Source organism: Dreissena polymorpha, chromosome 14 (genome assembly GCF_020536995.1).
Source record: "Dreissena polymorpha isolate Duluth1 chromosome 14, UMN_Dpol_1.0, whole genome shotgun sequence".
Classification (NCBI taxonomy): Eukaryota; Metazoa; Mollusca; class Bivalvia; order Myida; family Dreissenidae; genus Dreissena; species Dreissena polymorpha.
In genome coordinates this window covers 50,185,556-50,206,161 of record NC_068368.1, presented here as the reverse complement: position 1 = coordinate 50,206,161, position 20,606 = coordinate 50,185,556, and the positions used below count along the sequence as shown (strand labels likewise).

At 37.5% G+C, this 20,606-nt stretch overlaps 2 protein-coding genes across 3 annotated transcripts in view; both read left to right on the top strand.

Moving 5' to 3' along the window:
* LOC127857935 (uncharacterized) overlaps nt 1-20,606 on the top strand; it is a 72,663-nt gene that overhangs the window by 1,016 nt on the left and 51,041 nt on the right. The window contains exons 2-6 of one of the 2 annotated variants that reach the window (XM_052394704.1): nt 6,334-6,364; nt 7,082-7,225; nt 8,257-8,403; nt 13,318-13,416; nt 13,682-13,919. The exons of the other annotated variant lie outside the window; for it this stretch is intronic. Coding sequence (XP_052250664.1) covers nt 6,334-6,364; nt 7,082-7,225; nt 8,257-8,403; nt 13,318-13,416; nt 13,682-13,716 — 456 coding nt within the window. The 3' untranslated portion in view covers nt 13,717-13,919. Of the gene's footprint in view, nt 1-6,333; nt 6,365-7,081; nt 7,226-8,256; nt 8,404-13,317; nt 13,417-13,681; nt 13,920-20,606 lie in introns of those variants that run through there. 2 annotated transcript variants of the gene reach the window in all.
* Nucleotides 17,512-20,606, top strand: part of LOC127857936 (Golgi-associated plant pathogenesis-related protein 1-like) — a 62,334-nt gene continuing 59,239 nt past the window's right edge. The window contains exon 1 of the mRNA XM_052394706.1: nt 17,512-17,669. The gene's annotated coding sequence lies outside the window, so the exon portion shown is untranslated. The remainder of the gene's footprint in view (nt 17,670-20,606) is intronic.

The following is a 20,606-nucleotide window of genomic DNA, read 5'->3' as shown; positions in this document are numbered from 1 at the left end:
CTAAACTTGATTTTAAATATTAATTTGTTTAAACGCCTGCATGATTTCCTCTTCATGTGTGTATTGATCACTGATGAAGGTAGTTGTAGCGTGACATCAGTGGGGCCAGTTAACAGGGCAAAAATAATATAAATAAACGCGGTTTTGTTTGGGATTTTTTTTAATGAGGGGGGGGGGGTAGTATGTTGGCAGTCATACATGGGTCTGCTGGTGTATTGATGTTCGGTCTAGCGATTCAAGAGAGATACAGTTTGCAATCCCGCTTTAGCTGTTGATGCAAGCGACTTCTAGAATAAATAATAATTCGTTTAAATAGAAAATCTTAAACGCGCCTGCATGTATGTTTTTACATTGTGTACGTTTAAAAAAAAAACACATTTATTTAATAATTCGTTTGTGCATTTTTAAATATAACGTGATTTTAAGCACGACTTTTCATCTATTTGTCTGCCTATGAGTAATTCTCAGGATGAGGTACACGTTAAACAAGTCAGGGCTCAACATTAACCTAAAAACCAACCTGCCCTGCCGGGCAAGTACATAGAATATCTACTTGCCCTGAACGTAAAGTCACTTGCCCAAAAATGAAATATTACATTAACTGTAAACCTCACGTTTTTGAATATAGATCAAAATGATACACCACAAAACCTTTTTTATTTTTGTACATTTAACAAAATGATTACAGCAATTGAAGTCTAAATTAAATGCTCTTTGTTCTTTTTTGCACTTGCCCAGGCGGACAACTAGATTAGAAAATTACTTGCCCGGACCCAACTTTTACTTGCCAGGGGCAATAGGACAACCGTTAATGTTGAGCCCTGCAAGTCAACATCAGTGGTCGTTATACACATATTCTCTTGAAACTTCACACTTGTGTTCATGGTTATTGTGCGAGGTCTAGTTCCCTAACTCTGACCTGCAATTAAGCAGAATTTATGTCCCGTTTTGGAAATTCCAGGTTGAAGTTTGCGTGCAACATCTACAAATATCTAGAGATACTTTAAATATTTAACTTAAACTACATATTTTTTCCGAATCTTGAATCACAGTAACGCATCAATACTTTAAACTGTCACCGGCATTTTAGAAAAAAGTGACCCCTTGTGTACTTACAAAAGGCAATTTAAGGATTGCGAGCGAAATAACAGTTAAGGTTGACATGGAACTCTTACTTATTTTCTTAACCACTTCAGATAGCCATTTGAAACTGTACAAATGTCTTTGTTTTATCATCATGCGAAGTCACAGACCAATGTCGATTACTTGTAGCAGCATTATGCCATTAATCGTTCTCAGGTTAGTTGGGTCAATGTCATGGTAACTAACCGAAAAAAAATCCACTCAATAACGTGAGCTCTGAAGTTTCTTTGTGATGTGCGTATTTTTGTTTGTTTACGAAGTATATGTGCACTATGCAGACGTTGCTTGCAACCTATAGTAAAATAAAGGGAAAACATTTGTAAAAAGTTGGAAGTCTATTTTTATGGCATGATCGCGTTTCGGTTTCATTCTTGTTATGGATGTGTTGTCAACTTGTATCTGGTTTGACTTGCCTCCATAGTTGCGACTGGAGCCAACCAGAAGTAAAAGTTTAAATAAGTGTTGCTGATGCAAACGAAATAATACTTATAAAAATTGCACATAATGAACGTTTATTTCTTAAATAAAGCTTAACAATAGCATTATTTCATCAATTTGAAAAACTCATTAATATCATAACCCTTGTATAAATGTAAGTAGTCAATTGAATAACAAAATCAGGGATTTTGGGAAATTGTGAATAGTAATACTTGATATACAACTTTGCTTTGCCACGATGACGCAACAAGAAGGCTGTTTCATGGCTGTCTAATGTGAAATGTTGCTCATAAGGATTTCAGTAAGCTTCCCAACTGAAGAACCTGTCGAAGTTCGATGTACGAATGCATAAACCTCTCCTTAAATGTAACTATAAAATTATGTTTTGCAAAATATTGTTAAAAACTGATAAACGCATAGACATGAAACTATCCCTTTGCTTTGCTTTTGCCCTGGTCTCAATGGCATAGCACATAACAATTAAACTACATCCACACAACAATGTTTAAGGAAATTCTTCGGTAAATTATTGAGTTCATATTATAGTAATACTGTTATAAAAAATATCCGACGGCACATGCATGTATCGAATATCGTGCGTCTTGCCACTGGGACGTACCGAGCTCGATCTCCACCAGGGAATGTTTTAACAATAATTTTAAGGATACCGAGTATTGGCTTTTCACGAAAAACGTACTCCATAATTTGTCTTGATAAATAATAATGTCGCCGTGGTGTAGTGGGTATAGTGTCCGCATAGCGACCGGAAAGTCACGGGTTTGATCCCCACCGTGGGAGCGTTCTTTCGATCTTCCCAGAGACACCAAGGACTGGTCCATAGTCCCAGAAAACGGACTCGAGAGCATTTCATTAAGGCTTAGGCTGTTGGTGAAATCGAGCTTAAATAACTAGGTTTAAATTTAACTATAATTTGTCTTCCATGTTTATTACTGTGCAATCTGATGCAAATAAATGAGTTACAAGTCTTATAATTTTTATCCGTTGAATATTCATCTGGTTTAGCAATAGTGAATGAAGATCCTCGTGGATCAAACATCGATTAAAAGTATCATCAGACTTGGCACCATGTTACATGTACACGAAATAACGAGTTGTGTGTGTTTTAAATTGTCCATAGCAAACAAAGCTTTGTCAAATATAATGCTAGTACTTGATATAAGATTAAACACATGTATCTAGGTACTCATTTTGGCAATGTTTCAACGTTTAAAGAATATTCGGAAACCGACCCAATACAGTGATATTATAGATCAGTGTAGCTGTACATACCCATGGTATTTCAAATCGATATTTGGTTAATTGTTGCTATTTGAGTCGCGATCTGGGAAAACTGGGCTTAATGCGTGTGCGTAGAGTGTCGCCACAGATTAGCCCGTGCAGTCATAGAGGATAATCATCGGCGACACTTTCCACTTTTATGTATGGAAGTTTTCGTTCAAATGAAGCCTCTTCTCAGCGAAACTCTAGGTTGGGAGAAGAGTGTCGTCCCTCTAGGTTGGGAGAGGAGTGTCGTCCCTCTAGGTTGGGAGAGGAGTGTCGTCCCTCTAGGTTGGGAGAGGAGTGTCGTCCCTCTAGGTTGGGAGAGGAGTGTCGTCCCTCTAGGTTGGGAGAGGAGTGTCGTCCCTCTAGGTTGGGAGAGGAGTGTCGTCCCTCTAGGTTGGGAGAGGAGTGTCGTCCCTCTAGGTTGGGAGAGGAGTGTCGTCCCTCTAGGTTGGGAGAAGAGTGTCGTCCCTGAAAACCTGTGCGGACTGGACTGCAAATGCTATTCTGGGATGACGTTTTACGCATATGCATTAAAGCCCAGTTTTTCCTCAAAACGAGGCTAGTTTGATGAATGATAAATTACCTTATTAGAGAGGTGGAGTTAACCCATTCATGCATAGCGTCCTGAAAAAAGGACATTGCAAACAGCGTAAACCCAGATGAGACGCCGCATGATGCGGCGTCTCATCTGGGTCTACGCTGTTTGCTTAAAAGAATTTCTGTAAGAATTGTTCTAAATATAGAAATAAATATACTAGACATCCCTAATTTTGAAAGTAACTTGATCCAATTTAGAAGGATGGGAGAGTCCACTAGGCATAAATGGGTTAAACAAACATCTAAATTGTCGAGATCATAACGACATATGATGTACTATGGGTCAATCATTGTAATATTGATAATTGTGCTGGTAACGACTTCTCTGTTTATTCTGCAACACCAGCAAACGTACAAAGGGTACGTATCTAAAATATGTATACATATGAATAAAATATGGACGTATTTAATATTAACTTGTTGCGGTTCACATAATACGGACGCGTGCATTTTCTTCATGTGCGCATCCTGTGGCTCGTCTTTTAAACGTCGCACGACAAATTTATATCACGATTCGAAACAGCATAAATGTTAAGCAGCAACATGGAAATTTGATTAAAATTTTTTAAGATCCAATCATAATTACGTACCTTTAAATGACCTTTATTAATATTTCAGATAGGTCAAGTAATTACTTTTTTTTCAAAACTGCAAAGTTCATTCGAAACTAAAAAATGTACGGCATTATCAAATCATGTACGACATGATCTTAAATGTACGGCAAAATCTTAGATGTACGACAAGATCATCAATGTATGACAAGATCTTAAATGTACATCAAAATCTTTATGTACGGCAAGATCTTTAATGTACGGCAAGATCTTTTTAAGAACAAGACATGACCCAGAACTCAAAGCCGTTGTTTTTCCTGCCCAGAACGTTAGACAAAACATGCCTTTGTAACGATTTAAATATTTTTAAACGGTTTTCCAACTCCAGACCTAGGAACTTAACCAACTACGCTCTTAACTACGCACGTTTAAAACTTTGTCTCAAAACGGGTCAAATTCGAACTATTATAAATTATAAATGGATTTTCTTGATCTCTGAATGGGGACATTTTTTCCATAATGTATTCATACGACCATTTCACTATTAAGTTATTTATATAGGTTATTATTAATATCGTATTATTTATGAGTTCTCCACTCACCATAAGTTCCTTTAACAAATCAAAGTACTGACAGTACTGGTGTGACGATGCTTTTGAAGAGGAATGGATTGATATAAAAGCATCTATTTAAGTTTATCTACATCACCACAATTGTGTATGTGGGTACGAAAATTTTGGGTAGGAAAAAAATGGGTACGAAAATTTTGGGTACAATAATTATGGCAAAAACAAATTAAGTATGTAAAAAGATTTGGTTGCGAAAAAAAAATTGTTAGGAAAAAAATTGGGAACGAAAAAAAATTTGGTCACGAGCAAAAATTTGGATACAAAAAAAATTGGGTACGAAAAATGTAGGGTACGAAAAAAAAATTGGGGGTACGGGGAAGTTGTACCCGTGCGGAAATTCAAATATAATAAGAAATATCTTTAAAAAGGTATTCGACGTGTATTTTCTGTACCACTTATCTTAAAAAACTGACTGTTACAGTAAAACGTTTGTGGGTTATAACATTACGTTTCTGCATATAAATTCAAAACTTGACATGCTCTTTAATTACACCATGCTCTTTAATTTCACATGTATATCATACCAAACTTTATATTTCGTTGTTTCCTTTCTTAGTTAATGATGCTATGTGTACGGACGTGATTTCACAATCCCATGTGCATGAACATATACTTTTTCTCTTTTGATTATTGTTCTTTTTCTCTAATTCAATAAGCTTAGGCATGTTTGTTCGTTAAGTACGGCAATAATTTCATGATGATTCCCGATCGAAAGTGGGTATGAGCACATAGTCGTAAGAGCACTTGAATACGTGAGTTCGCCCATGAACACATGGTAAGGTTAACTAAATCTCCGCGATATGACCTAATATGTGTTTAAAACACCAAACAATATTCAACAAACGAATGAATTGTCAAACATAGTATGTGCACTGATGTGGCTCTGTAATTTATGTTTGAAAAGTTTATTAAATATGCAAAATGAAAAAGCATGCAGAAGAGCGAGTATCACAGATATGATAGACTATTATGCTGTTTTTATTTTATGCTTTCCGGTGGTTTATAGAGAAATATCAGTGAATTAAAACTGATAATTTCACTGTTTCAAACAATGAAAATTATCAGTGAAAAGTATCGATAATTTTCACTGTTTATGTTAAATCACGTCATTTTTTTCGACGAAATGACGTCATTTTCCCAGCGAAATTCTTTAGTTAAACTCTTTAACAATGTACATAAACTGTGAAAAAAAGCATCAAATAAAAAGAAAATTTGTTGGGTTCGGTGGATTATCGATTTTAATTCACTCGTGATCATATAAAAATGGCAGGTTCGAAATAATTCGTTTTCTTTACACTCATGATCGCGTTGAAAGTTAATTATACACGTTTTAATTCGCAATTTATTTACTGAATCACGACAAATGCCAAACACAATACAGAATATACATAGTTGTTTCATTGATCTATAAACATATAATGGATTGAATATAACTGATTTAAAATTAACGTTTTCAACCTATTATTAAATATTTTCCCAGAATAAGCTGTCCAATTTATAGCAGAGCTTCCTATACCTATCAATGATAATCAGCGAGGTATGCCGATTAGAAAAATCGAGCTATCTCAATCGGACTGGCTCGGTCTTTTACTTAGGTTGCCATTGTGAAGAATTTTTTCATGATATGATAACTTAGACGATGCAGCATCGTCAAAAAGGACTGAAAGTTGTACGTTTCCTTCTAATTGCAGGCCGGTATGCAGCCTTCCGAAGATGAACAGAGTACGTATGCGTGCCATATTTAATGTAAAACAAGTGTTTACAAAAACACTAAACGCTGATGGCAAAAATATAATTGGGTGGCGTTCTGAGAAAACTGTGCATAATGCAGTCTGCACAGACTTATCAGGGACGACAATTTCCGCTTTTATGACAATTTTCGTTTAAAGAAGTCTCTTCTTAGCAAAAATCCAATTTAGGCGGAAAGTGTCTTCCCTGATAAGCCTGTGCGGACTGTACAGGTTAATCTGTTAAGACGCCTTACGCACATGCATTATGCCCAGTTTTCTCAGAACGCGGCTTAATACACTTTCAAAGTGCACATGGTTGTTTCACTCATATGATTTTTACTTTTTCTTAACCTTGATTGCATTTAATTTTTGAAAATTTGAAAATTTAAAAATTAAGGTTACCGTAAAGGATCCCTTGAGTGTGAATGAAAAAAGAGATTATTCCTTTCTTAACTTGTTGCGCAAGTGAATGGAATGTTTGTGAATAGACCCCCTTACCAGCGATGATATTATGCAATATCACACTAAAACAAAAGCACGCACTCTCAACACTTTAGGGGCGGTTTAGTGCAATACATTTAAATAAAACTCTCTGTCAGTATTATTTGTGCCATAATTATGTTTTAAATCAATTATCAAAAAGGCATAAAACAATAATTTTAGAGTTTACTCACGCGAGACTCAGGTAATGGCCGTGTTTTTTCTACAGTTTTGGAGGAGGCGTTTAACCTCTTTGACAAGGACAACAACGGGAAGATCAGTATCAGCGAGTTCGGCATGGTGCTGCGGGCGGTGGGCTTCAACCCTTCTGACAAAGAGGTGGAACAGTTTGTCCTGCAGCTCGACAAGGATGGTAAGTGGGAACGGGAAAACAGGGTGAACAGTAAGGCGTGGGAAAATAGGGTGTACATAAGGAATGGGGTTATAGGGTGAACAGAAGGGGTGGGAAAACAGGAGTGGAAAACATGATGTACAGTATGGAGTGGAAACACAGGGCGTACATTAGGGTGTGGGAAAAACAGATTGTATAGTAGGGAACGAAAGTGGGGCAAGGAAACTAGGGAAGAAGCGAGGAAAGATGGATGTCACCAGGGCATTTAGATAATACTGTAAGCGTATGATGGATGGGGCAAGCAAACAGGTAATAGGGCACTGTAAAGGGAGACAATGCCAAGAAATCGGGTATGGGACGTCGGCATTGGGGACAGTGCAAATAAATAGGGTAGTGTTCAATGGAAAGCCAGACAAAACTTAAACTGGCGTATGAGGAAATGTAATGGGAACGATTCTAAGAAATGTCGTATGGGACAATGGAATGGGGAGGATGGTAACAATGGCGTATGGGGCAATGGAATGGGGACGATTCTTAACGAACGAGACCCTGTGATTGTAATATTGACTTTCCTTGCGCTTTTGTACGGAATCCGGATAGTGCCATCTATAATCTCGCCATTCATTCATCAAGGGCGACACACGGAGCTATAAATGAATTGTTTTTGCGACATATGATATTTTGCGCGATACACGAAGCGACGCGCGAGAATGAACTACAAAATATCCTGTATCGCTTCGTGTGTCGTTTGTCACCCTTGATGAAAGAATGGCGAGATTATAGATGGAACTCTCCGGATTCCGTACTTTTGGTTTGGATCTATCTTCCATTTAGCGGGGTAAAAATAGCATGTCCGCTCGAATATTATTTAAAGATTCCTCTTACATATCGTAGAAGTATTTATTGCGCATGTATTCCTCCATGCTCGACCCGCCCTGTCCATTTTAATCATATGGAAGAATCCCCTTATATACTAGTAGTAATTATATTTATAGAAGACAATCGGTTTGTACTAAATTACCCATGAGGTTCCCTACTTTTCCTTGCCCCAGGGTCTGGTCAGCTGGAGTTCAAGGAGTTCCGGATGTTCTACAGCGACTACAAGAAGAAGCACAAGAACAACGAACAGGCCATCGCAAACGCCTTTAAAGCATTCGACAAGAACGGCAACGGTTACATCGAGGCAAAGGAACTCAAAGGTAGTTATATTTAACCCAACGCCTACATCGAGGCAAAGGAACTCAAAGGTAGTTACATTTAACCCAACAACTACATCGAGGCAACAGAACTCAAAGGTAGCTACATTTAACCAACAGCTACATGGAGGTAAAGGAGCTCAAATGTAGTTACATTTAACCCAACGGGTACATCGAGGCAAATGAACTCAAAGGTAGTTACATTTAACCCACATAGAGGCGATGGAACTCAAAGGTAGCTAGACTGAATCAATATACACTGTATTTCCCTTGTTGCTTAAAACTTCAACGGTCAGTTAAAATAACAGCACGATTTATTTTTTTGGCTCACCTGAGCACAACGTGCTCATGGTGAGCTTTTGTAATCGCATTTTGTCCGTCGTGCGTTGTGCGTTGTCCGTTGTGCGTTGTGCGACGTACGTCAACGTTTGCTTTGTTCACTCTCTAGAGGCCACATTTATTGTCCAATCTTCATGAAATTTGGTCAGATGATTGGTCTCAATGATATCTTGGATGAGTTTGAAAATGGTAACGTTTGCTTGAAAAACATGGCTGCCAAGGGGCGGGGCATTTTTCCTTATATGGCTATATATGGCTATAGTAAAATCTTGTTCACTCTCTAGACGCCAAATTTATTGTCCAATCTTCATGAAATTTGGTCAGGAGATTGGTCTTAATGATATCTTGGATGAGTTCGAAAATGGTAACATTTGCTAGAAAAACATGGCTGCCAAGGTGCGGGGCATTTTTCCTTATATAGCTATATATGGCTATAATAAAATCTTGTTAACTGTCTAGAGGCCACATTTATTGTCCGATCTTCATAAAACTTGGTCAGAAGATTCACCCCAATAATATCTTGGACGAATTCCAAAGTGATGCCGGTTGGTTGAAAAACATGGCCGCCAGGGGGCGGGGCATTTTTCCGTATATGGCTATAGTAAAACCTTGTTAACACTTTAGAGGCCAAATTTATTTTCCGAACTTCATGAAATTTGGTCAGAAGATTGGTCTCAATGTTATCTTGGATGAGTTCGAAAATGGTAACGTTTGCTTGAAAAATATGGCTGCCAAGGGTCGGGGCATTTTTCCTTATATGGCTATAAATGGCTATAGTAAATCTTGCTAACTCTCTGAAAGCCACATTTATTGTCCGATCTTCATGAAACTTGGTCAGAAGATTCATCCCAATAATACTAGTATCTTGCAAGAGTTCGAAAATGAGGAATACGGACAAAACCCCTCCCGGATAAAAACCCTCCCGTCATTTTCATAGGGGGCGGACGAAAACCCTCCCATGAATAAACATGGGCGGTCAAACACCCTCCCATGAAAAAAACGGGGGAGGACAAAAACCCTCCCATGAAAAAACGGAGGCGGACAAAACCCCTCTGGTAAAAGAAATTTTACACTTAGTGTTGCATTCATTAATCCGACAAAATTACACATTGTGTGTATTGTGTTTTCAGGGGTGTGAAATTGAAAGAAAATGTGTATCCATTAACTGCAAACATACCGCTTTCTAATGTGCATATATATCCGATAATCCAATATGATAACAACATCAATTAAAACATAAAATGAGGCCATTTATAGACAAGTGAATTTAAATTTAGATTGAATGCAAAACGATACAGTGCAACGTTTAATCGCGTCATACTCTCATTCATGCAAAAAACATGCTTTCCAGGAAGTTTCTAAAAACTTTGCGAAGATGAAAGTAAAATTCTGTTAACAACTAACAATTCGTTAGCATGTAACTAATTTGTCTTATTTTACTTATTTTATTTATCTTTGACTGTCACGTTTTCAATTGCATTTTTGCAGACAATATATAAAGCATACTGTATTTTCAAATATGTCAATGATTCGGTTATTTAGGCCCACTAATCAGCTTATCATAACAATTAACTAGTTAATGTCATACAATAATATATATCAAAATAGCAAACTGTGAATCTGCAACTGCGGACAAAAACCCTCCCGTGAAAGCAATTAAACACCAATAAATATAATTGCTTCACACATTGTTGCATTTATTAATCCGCGAAATATACTCAAAATAGCATACTGTGAATCTGCAACTACTTTGAGTTTGTATTAGTTTAATCACAGAATCAATTAAAAGCAATTAAACGCCGACAAATGTATTTGCTTCACACAATGTTGCATTCATTAATCCGAAAAAATCACTCAATGCTGACAACATTTGCTCAAAATATCATACTGTGAATCTGCAACATATAAAAAGCAATTTGTTTGTGTAAAGGCATACGTCCAAAATGGAAGCGAAGACTCGCGCACAATGGCTTCGTCTACACTAAGAAGAAAACGTCAAAATCGACTATACGCTGGGAATGTTCTCAACGCGCGGCATAGTCTTCTAAGGGCGCTGTAGTCACGGACATAAATATGACGACAATAAACTCAACCACAAGTCACAACTATGAGGGAGATCAGTTTCACGTCGAAGCGATGAAGCTGCGTGAAGACAAACGAAATAAATAATGTCTTGGGAAGCCTGTGTCCGCCTCTGTTATTTTTGCGATGATGAATAAAAAAGAAACACGACTTTGATGTTCTTAATGCACTGGCCGGCGCACAATTTGATATTTTATGTATTTTATATTAACACCCTACTTGTTATTCATACTAAGTAATCATGAATATCGTAGTTCTTATCATACTAAGTAATAATAAAAATCTTTGTTCAAAAATATATAATTAACGTGAAATGGGTGTAAAATAACATTTCAATTCGGAAATATTTTAATTAGTCAATATATAGTGTAATGTTACCTACTGAAGTGAAGTCACTATTACAAAAAATAAATATCTCGGATAACCGACAACAAAATACAAATGTCGGAAATGACATTCGGAAATGACCGATTTCGGATTAAAAATTCATAAATAATCGTTGGTACTTGAATTCGTGGCTCAGATTTCACGGGAGGGTTTTTGTCCGGTCCCGTTTTTTCATGGGAGGGTTTTTGTCCTCCCCGTTTTTTTCATGGGAAGGTTTTTGTCCGTCCCCGTTCATTCATGGGAGGGTTTTCGTCCGACCCCTATAAAACTGACGGGAGGGTTTTTATCCGGGAGGGTTTTGTCCGGCATTCCGAAAATAATGCCGGTTGGTTTGAAAAACATGGCTGCCAGGGAGCGGGGCATTTTTCCTTATATGGCTATAGTAAAACCTTGTTTACACTCTAGAGGCCACATTTATTGTCCAATCTTCATGAAATATGGTCAGAAGATTGGTCTAAATGTTATCTTGGAAGAGTTCGAATATGGTAACGTTTGCTTGAAAAACATGGCTGCCAAGGGGCGGAGCATTTTTCCTTATATGGCTATATATGGCTATAGTAAAATCTTGTTAACTCTCTAGAGGCCACATTTATTGTCCGATCTTCATGAAACTTGGTCAGAAGATTCATCCCAATAATATCTTGGACAAGTTCGAAAATGATGCCGGTTGGTTGAAAAACATGGCCGCCAGGGGGCGGGGCATTTTTCCTTATATGGCTATAGTAAAGCCTTCTTAAAACTATAGAGGCCACAATTATTTCCAATCTTCATGAAATTTGTTCAGAAGATTGGTTTTAATGATATCTTGGATGAGTTAAAAAATGGTAAAGTTTGCTTGAAAAACATGGATGCCAAGGGGCGGGGCATTTTCCTTATGGCTATAGTAAAATCTTGTTAACTCTTTAGAGGCCACATTTATTGTCCGATCTTCATGAAACTTGGTCAGAAGATTCATCCAAATAATATCTTGGATGAGTTCGAAAATGATGCTGGTTGGTTGAAAAACATGGCCACCAGGGGGCGGGGCATTTTTCCTTATATGGCTTTAGTAAAACCTTGTTAACACTCTAGAGGCCACATTTATTTTCCGATCTTCATGAAACTTGGTCAGGAGATTTGTCCCAATAATATCTTGTAATCTCAGGTGAGCGACTTTGGACCTTTCAGGCCCTCTTGTTGTTTCAAGTTATAAATGTGGCTTCTTTGTTAACTCTTAAATATATATGTTCATTAAGTTAACAGACTGTTACTTTAACTGGCTGTTAATGTTTTGAGCAGCCGAAACCTGTGGGTCAAACTCCGACATTCAATTCACTTCCAGATCTGATCGGTATCCCGCACTCATCGCAGCCAAGAACGTTTGGTGACGAATTTGTCAGTTTGTCAGCTACCCGTTAAAATCTATTAGTTCATCCTACAGCAACATTCGATTTTGAAAAGAATATTTACAGGGAGCATACGCCATTGTATAAGCATACACTCACCTTTTGTTTCGCTGTTCCATAAGTTCACAACTTATAAATATCCTGATGGCTGTTAACGGATCATTCTGTGCATTAGGTTTATCCGAATCGATCGCGCTACATTGTCTGCTTTTTAGGTTTAAAATAGTACTCACCATCTAGATTCTTGCAACATTTCGGAGACTTCCAGACCGCGTCTAATTCCTAGCGATTACTTCCTAGGCGGTAACTGTTATGCTCGTAACAAGTAGAATATATGTGCGGAGGTTTGCTTTTTGCTTTCTCAATGTCTGCCATTATATTAAATGGCTGAGCGATGGACTACAATTCCGATAATCACGGGCTCGATCCCCGACCAGACCACATAACTTGTGTGAGGATGAATAATCAAATAATTTCCAGTCCAATCTCGCCATACCAAGAAGGGCAGTTGTCAGTTACTGCCATAAGTATGCGCCTTAGTTGTATTCAACCACACTTACATAAAAGCCATCTGTCTAGGTATATGCGTTTTTAAAAAAATTTTAACAACACTTTGTGTAGATGTTCTGGTTGACGTTTTCTTACGAAACTTAGGTTTTATACTTTTTTGTTGATTACGAGCACAGATGAATGTTTTCTTACGAAATCTTGTGTTCCCTTCCAGCAATCTTACACAACTGCGGCCAGATCATCTCCGATACAGAGATAGACGAGATGATCAGTGTTGCCGACTTTAACGCGGACGGAAAGATAGACTACAAAGGTGGGTCAAAATTAAAGCATTACTAATCTTAAGTTAACTCTTACGACAAGTACTAGCTTAGATTTGAAAGGCAGTCTACGCGATACAAGCATACCATTTGTTAATTTTAACTCTTAAGATTATTTAAGTGTTCCTCGTTCTTAAAAACTCGGCCTTATGCATATGGTAAAAGTGTCGTCCTAAACAAGTCTGTGCAGTCCGCACATGCTTATCAGGGACGAGACTTTCCGCTTTACACCAATTCTAGTATGTAATTTCTTTGCAGAGTTTGCGAAATTTATTTGCAAGCCGGTGAAGTAGAAAGAGAGCTCCATGTGACTTTAGAAGTGCAGAGCACGTAATGGCAGCGTACACATATCTGTGACGTCATCGTCAGCTGTGACGTCATTTCAATTACATGTATTGATGCCTTAATGTACATTGTATATGGTTTGTTTAATACCTCGTTTAAATAAGTGATTTTTTGAAGTTTAGCAAATGTGTTGTATACAGATGAACATTTTTGGCAATATGTGGTATAATATTATATAAATGAACAAGCTTGCAAACATTATGTATGGTTGGTTTTTGTGTCAAGAAAATGCTAAAAAATATTTCGAAATGGTAATGGGACTAACTTTACACGTTTTATCATAAATGCACAGTCAAATTACAATGTCTCTAAAGGTTATGTTGTTTTAAAATACGCACTGTAAAGTTATTATGTACGCGATATCCCCCTGCAACTTTGTAATTGTCACAGACAGAGACTCATTGAGGCTAGATCTTCATTAACGAAACCAAATGGGATTAATTAGTCGTTTGTGTAGGTAGGTCTATGATACAGAGTCTGTCCCATGTAAATATTGTATTTGTATTTTTCTCATTTTTGTTTATACGGATCTGCTTAAGGATTTTAGTCAACGCAGTGATAGAATTATAATGCATTAATTGATAATTGTTAATTTGCAATGTTTGAAAATGATTCACACATGTGTAAAATCCCTATCAATCTTCCTCTATCCCACACCGCTGTTATTATGCTTAACATTGTGCGCCATAGTGCTCGTAAAATTTCGAATATTGAACAAGTACAGTAATATGATATACATGAACATGAACGTAATCATTACATCCAACATGGAGTTGATGGTACTTAAATGTTTACTTGTTGTCATACGAGAACATCTCTTAATGTACTATCGGTAATCCAATGTGACCCTTTTTTGCTAGTACGGTTTGTAAGAATCCATTTTATCAAATAATCCTACCCAATATCTAAATGTATGTTCATTCAAATTTTAGACAATCCTTACTTTTTCTCTATGTGAGTATTGCTAATATCTTCTGCTTCCGTAAAACATGTATATACCGACATGAACATTGCAATACTTATTATCAAAAATCAATTTTTATTTAAGGATACGCTCAAGTAGCTAATGTAGATTCTTTATTTGCTCGTAGATCGTATTGCTTATTTTTATGTTAACACTTTTTACGCATAAATAGGATGTATACAGCCTTTCATGATTTGTCCGAGGGCGCATTATTACCCAATTGATTTTTGCCGAACTATTCATTGACTTTTGCCAGTCCTTGATTGACGATTTACTAAAACAATCGCTCGAAATACGACTGGTCTGTTTTTATCTGCCAGCAGTTTTTTTGCCTTATTACATGCTTTATTTATGAACTTTTTGTCGTTATTCATTATCAAATCAACGGAACTACAGATAGTTGGCCTACCTCGATAGTAAATGGCAGGTTTTATTTAAGGAACTGAATGAGTATTTAGTTAAACAAAATGACTGTGTCTGCATTTAATTATGTCTAATATTTGAATCAGTATGCACATCGAATATAAGAACGAGTCCCATTTGTTTCTTGAGCAATGGATGAAGGAGTTGGTAAAGTTATGGTTATACTTATACAGTTATAGTTACACATTTATACTTATCCAGTTATACTTAAACGTGATTATTTTTTCAGTTATATTTTTCTAGTTACAGTAACACAGTTATTTTAAACGTTTCTACTGTTTTCAGTTATGTTCAAAGTTATAGTTATACTACAACGTTATACTTATACGGTTATACTTACACAATTATACGTTATACAGTTATACTTGAACATGAATATCTGATTGTTTTGAAACTTCAGTCGCGTTACACTTACTGAGAATGCAATTACACTACATGTACCTATTTATTGTTAATCATCAGTGTTATTGACGCATATTCTGATCATTTCGGTGTCATTCAAACTCTTATATAAACAAATCATCTTAGTAATCCAATAGAGCGTGCACTAATGTGCGATGTATGTAAAATATAGATGAACAAGATATTTGGGAGATATGCGGTGGTGCTGAAGAAAGAAGCTTTGGTTGCGGGTCAGGATAAAACTCGGCAGCATAACACGTGCCAAAGTGTACTTTACATTTTGTAAGATTATCATTTTTGTAATTATATTCTTTCTTCTTGTACGTTTTTATATTAGAATGTAAATTAATTAACATAGAATAAGATAATTAAAATACTAAAAAAGAAACGAGTTTGTACTTTATTCTTCACTTGCAATAATATCCCAAGAATACAATATATATTATTGACGTTAATTTGTCTTATCTACATCTGGGTGAACTCCCATTAAATGCGGTGCTAACACTTTAACAGGTTTCAATATGTAACCTACGTGCAGCTATCTACGCGAAGGCCCAGAACTCCCATATTCATATTTTTAAGGGGAATAACCGCGTGTTTACCAAGTTTTAATTTTAATACTGATTGTAAATATTGCTATATTCCAAAGGTCAATAACTCTTACAAAATAATTTAAGCGGAACAATTCGATACCAGGCCCGCCAACTCGTGGTACTGAAATATCTCCAAACGCTTCATCATACTATTCGGTGATGGCCGAGAAAATAGAAAATGTATACAGCAACGTTTACCAAATACACGTATTACATAATTTATCTAAAATTATATGTACATATATATTTTGTTCTATATTTTGAATATATTAACGGAAGACTTAAGTGACGTTTTAATATTAACCCATTTATGCCTAGCGTCTAGAAAAAAAGGCCTTGGCAAACAGCGTAGACCCAGATGAGACGCCGCATGATCAGGGTCTGCGCTGTTTGCTTAAAGGAATTTATGTCAGAAATTTTCTAAATATAGAAATTAATATACTAGACATCCCTAATTTTGGAAATAAATTGATCCAATTTAGAAGGATGGGAGAGTCCACAAGGCATAAATGGGTTAAAAAAACGATCGTAATTGATATGCATGTATAGAATACAGGACATTCACGGTTTCTTTCCCAAATACAAAAGAAGTGCAACACGGTGTATGCAACAACCGCTAATTATTTAAATGCAAATATTAGGCAAAAGACCAAATGTCAGATTATATATGTTAAAGCTACAGTAGACCGCTATGAATGGGTTGGAAACTAGAGCATGCGTTATGGGTTAATAAGCGTTCAATTTCAACCACTTAATACAAGCAATTGTCTTTCTTAAACGGTTGAGCGCGTCACGGTGAAATTTATGTTTTCATTCTCTGTTATATGTCAGTTCATGTAGAAGTCACTGACGTTGGCTTAGTGACGGCTGTCGGTTGTCAGGAAATGGGAATTTCGGAACGCCAGTGTTCACGAACGAAACTGTCCGTTTTCAGTGTTATCTATGGTGTTTGCGTTTGGATGGTATCTATGTAACGACAGAATGCTATAGCTGTGTTGAACACCAAACTAATTATTAAAAATAATAGCTTACCATCACAAATAAAGCTTTCGGTAGGGGAAATATTGCCAAAGCGCGAAAGAGAGATGACACTGGGATCGTAGTGCGGAATGTGTCTTTCAAACAGAAAATCGTTGTGCTGGGCTATCAAAATCCGTTGTAGTTTTACTTAATTGTTTTGCGAATAATCTAACGAATTTATGGCTTAAATTAAACTAAATTCATATTACTGTTCATAATATAAAGCAAACTAAATCCGGCGGGTGTGCCTACCAGAAATGGGCTGCAGCGCTTCCATAATGGCCTCCAACCGAAAACGTAGCCGTAGCAGCTACCAGAGGATCGCTAAGTCCGCAGACTCCCGGAAACGGAAAAGATCCGATCAAGTTGACCTTACTGTAGCTTCAGCGGTCATCGGGGACAAGACTAAGGGCCACCAGGAAGAGGAGAGGAAGCGGAAAAGGGAGCTGTGCGAGCAGGAGTTCGTACAGGAGGCAGTGACCGCCCACAACCATTACAGGTGCGTAGTCACGTGGTAGATGACGGTGGGAACCCATGGTAAACTACAATATTCTGATTTCAAATCATCAATCGAAAATCATGGCGTACTTTAGTGATCGGGGTGGTGGATTATCTACTGAAAGTGTTTTGCTTGAAGGTTTTAAGGAGCCTTTTCACAGATTTTGGCATGTATTGAAGTTTGTTATAAAATGTTTTATATTGATGAATTTAAACATTGGATCTAAAAACCTCCAGTAAAAAATCAAGAATACAATTTTAAAATAGAAGGAAATAATGCAACCTCAACATGGCTCGAACCACTAACCCTGGAATCCTGGCGTAAAAAGTCTCCCATTTAGACCACTCGGCCATCCGTCCTCACACAATGAGTGATGTACATTATACTTTATATAAGCAATCCTCGTAGTTCACGAAATATAACGACGACAACAGAACTCTCCAAATTATTCAATCGTTTCGCGTTGCAACGCTTTATAATTTTCAGGTTTTTAAATCGTCAAAAGATGCATGTAATGGCTATTTTAGAGCATGGTAAATGTTCAGTATAATGTTTCCTCACAAATATCATAACTAAAAAAAAAATTGCGAATCGGAAACAACTTTTTTTTAAATTTGTCAATTTACCAAAACGCGAAAAGGCCCCTTTAAGCGTTTATTCTCAGTGTATACGTAGTCTACAGAATACCGCTAGAACGCGAGAGTACGATGACGAGAATGCGACACTACGATGACGACAGTGCGACAATACGATGGCGAGAATGCGAGACCGCGATGGCGAGAATGCGAGAACGCGATAGTACGATGACGTCAATGCGACAGTGCGATGACGACAGTGCGACAATACGATGGCGACAGTGCGATAGTACGATGGCGACAATGCGAGAATGAGAGAACGCGAGAGTACGATGACGAGAATGCGACAATACGATGACAACAGTACGAGAATACGATGGCGAAAATGCGAGAACGCGATCGCGAGAATGCGAGCGAGATGCGAGAACGCGATGGCAACAATGCGAGAATGTGAGAACGCGAGAGTACGATGACGAGAATGCGACAATACGATGACGACAGTGTGCGAACTACGATGGCAAGAATGCGAGAACGCGATGGCGAGAATGCGATGATACGATGGCGACAGTACGATATGACAATCGCATTGTTGCCATCGTACTATCGCACTGTCGCCATGGTATTGTCGCACTGTCGCAATGTCGGCATCGCACTATCGCGTTCTCGCATTCTCGCCATTGCGTTCTCGCATTCTCGCCATCGTATTGTCGCACTGTCGTCATCGTAGTGTCGCATTCTCATCATCGTACTCTCGCGTTCTCACATTCTCGCCCTCTGAATTTTAATGTGTAACCACGATGGCCCTTAAGGTATTCCGTAGTAGTCTCTCTGTTGGTAGTTTTGGAAGGAAGATCAAAACAAATTATCGGTGTATCTTTATTTTCAATGATGTTCGTGTTTAACGCGTATATTTTCAGTACATGTAATCTGTTTTTCTCCCTTCTTTCAATATATTACGCGTATATGATCGGTTTATCAGTAGTCTCTCTGTTGACAGCGTGTGCTTGTCAGATTAAAACAAGTTCTCGGTATATCCGTTTTCTCTCCGCTGCCAGAGTTGTACGCGTATATTTTCAAATGTCAGTGTTGTCTCTGCTGGAAGTTATTTACGCGTATATTAAATATTTACCAGTTTTTCTCTGCTGACAGATCCTTCTTTGAGGATATAAAGTGCATTCTCAGTTAATCAATGGTCTCTTTGCTGACAGTCTGTTGTAGTTTTTTTAATTTAAACGAGTTCTCAGCATATCTGTAGTCTCTCTGTTGAAAGTGTGTGCTTGTCAGATTAAAACAAGTCCACAGCATACCTGTAGTCTCTCTGCCGACAGCGTGTGTTTGTCAGATTAAAACAAGTTCTCAGTATATCTTTAGTCTCTCTGCTGACAGTGTGTGCTTGTCAGATTAAAACAAGTCCACAGCATACATGTAGTCTCTCTGCCGACAGCGTGTGCTTGTCAGATTAAACCAAGTTTCTCAGTAAATCTGGAGTCTCTCTGCTGAAAGTGTGTGCTTGTCAGATTAATACAAGTCCACAGCATACTGTAGTCTCTCTGCTGCCAGCGTGTATTTGTTAGATAAAACAAGTTCTCAGTATATCTGTAGTCTCTCGCTGACAGTGTGTGCTTGTCAGATTAAAACAAGTTCTCAGTATGTTTGTATCTCTCTGCTGACAGTGTGTGCTTGTCAGATTAAAACAAGTTCTCAGTATGTCTGTAGTCTCTCTGCTGACAGTGTGTGTCAGTCAGATTAAAACAAGTTTCAGTATATTTGTAGTCTCTCTTCTGACAGGTGTTGTCAGATTAAAACAAGTCCTCGTATATCTGTAGTCTCTCGCTGAAAGTGTGTGCTTGTCAGATTAAAAAAGCTGTCATATATCTGTAGACTGCTGACATTGTGTGCTTGTCAGATTAAAACAAGTTGTCAGTATATTTGTAGTCTCTCTGCTAAAGTGTGTGCTTGTCAGTATTAAAACAAGTCCTCAGTATATGTAGTCTCTCTGCTGAAAGTGTGTGCTTGTCAGATTAAAACAAGTCCTCAGTAAATATGTAGTCTCTCTGCTGAAAGTGTGTGCTTGTCAGATTACAACAGTCTCAGTATATGGAGTCTTTCTGCTGAAAGTGTGTGCTTGTCAGATTAAAACAAGTCCTTAGTATATCTGTATATTTGTCTCTCTGGTGAGAGTGTGTGCTTGTCATATTAAAACAAGTCCTCAGTAAGCTGTAGTCTAGCTGCTGACACTGTTTATTGGAATGATTTACGCATATATTATCAGTATATCAAGTAACTAAGTGATTTGGGTAAAAACTAACATTGAAAACAGCCGATTGCTATCACATCTCTTGTAGTGAACATAAAAGTGGAA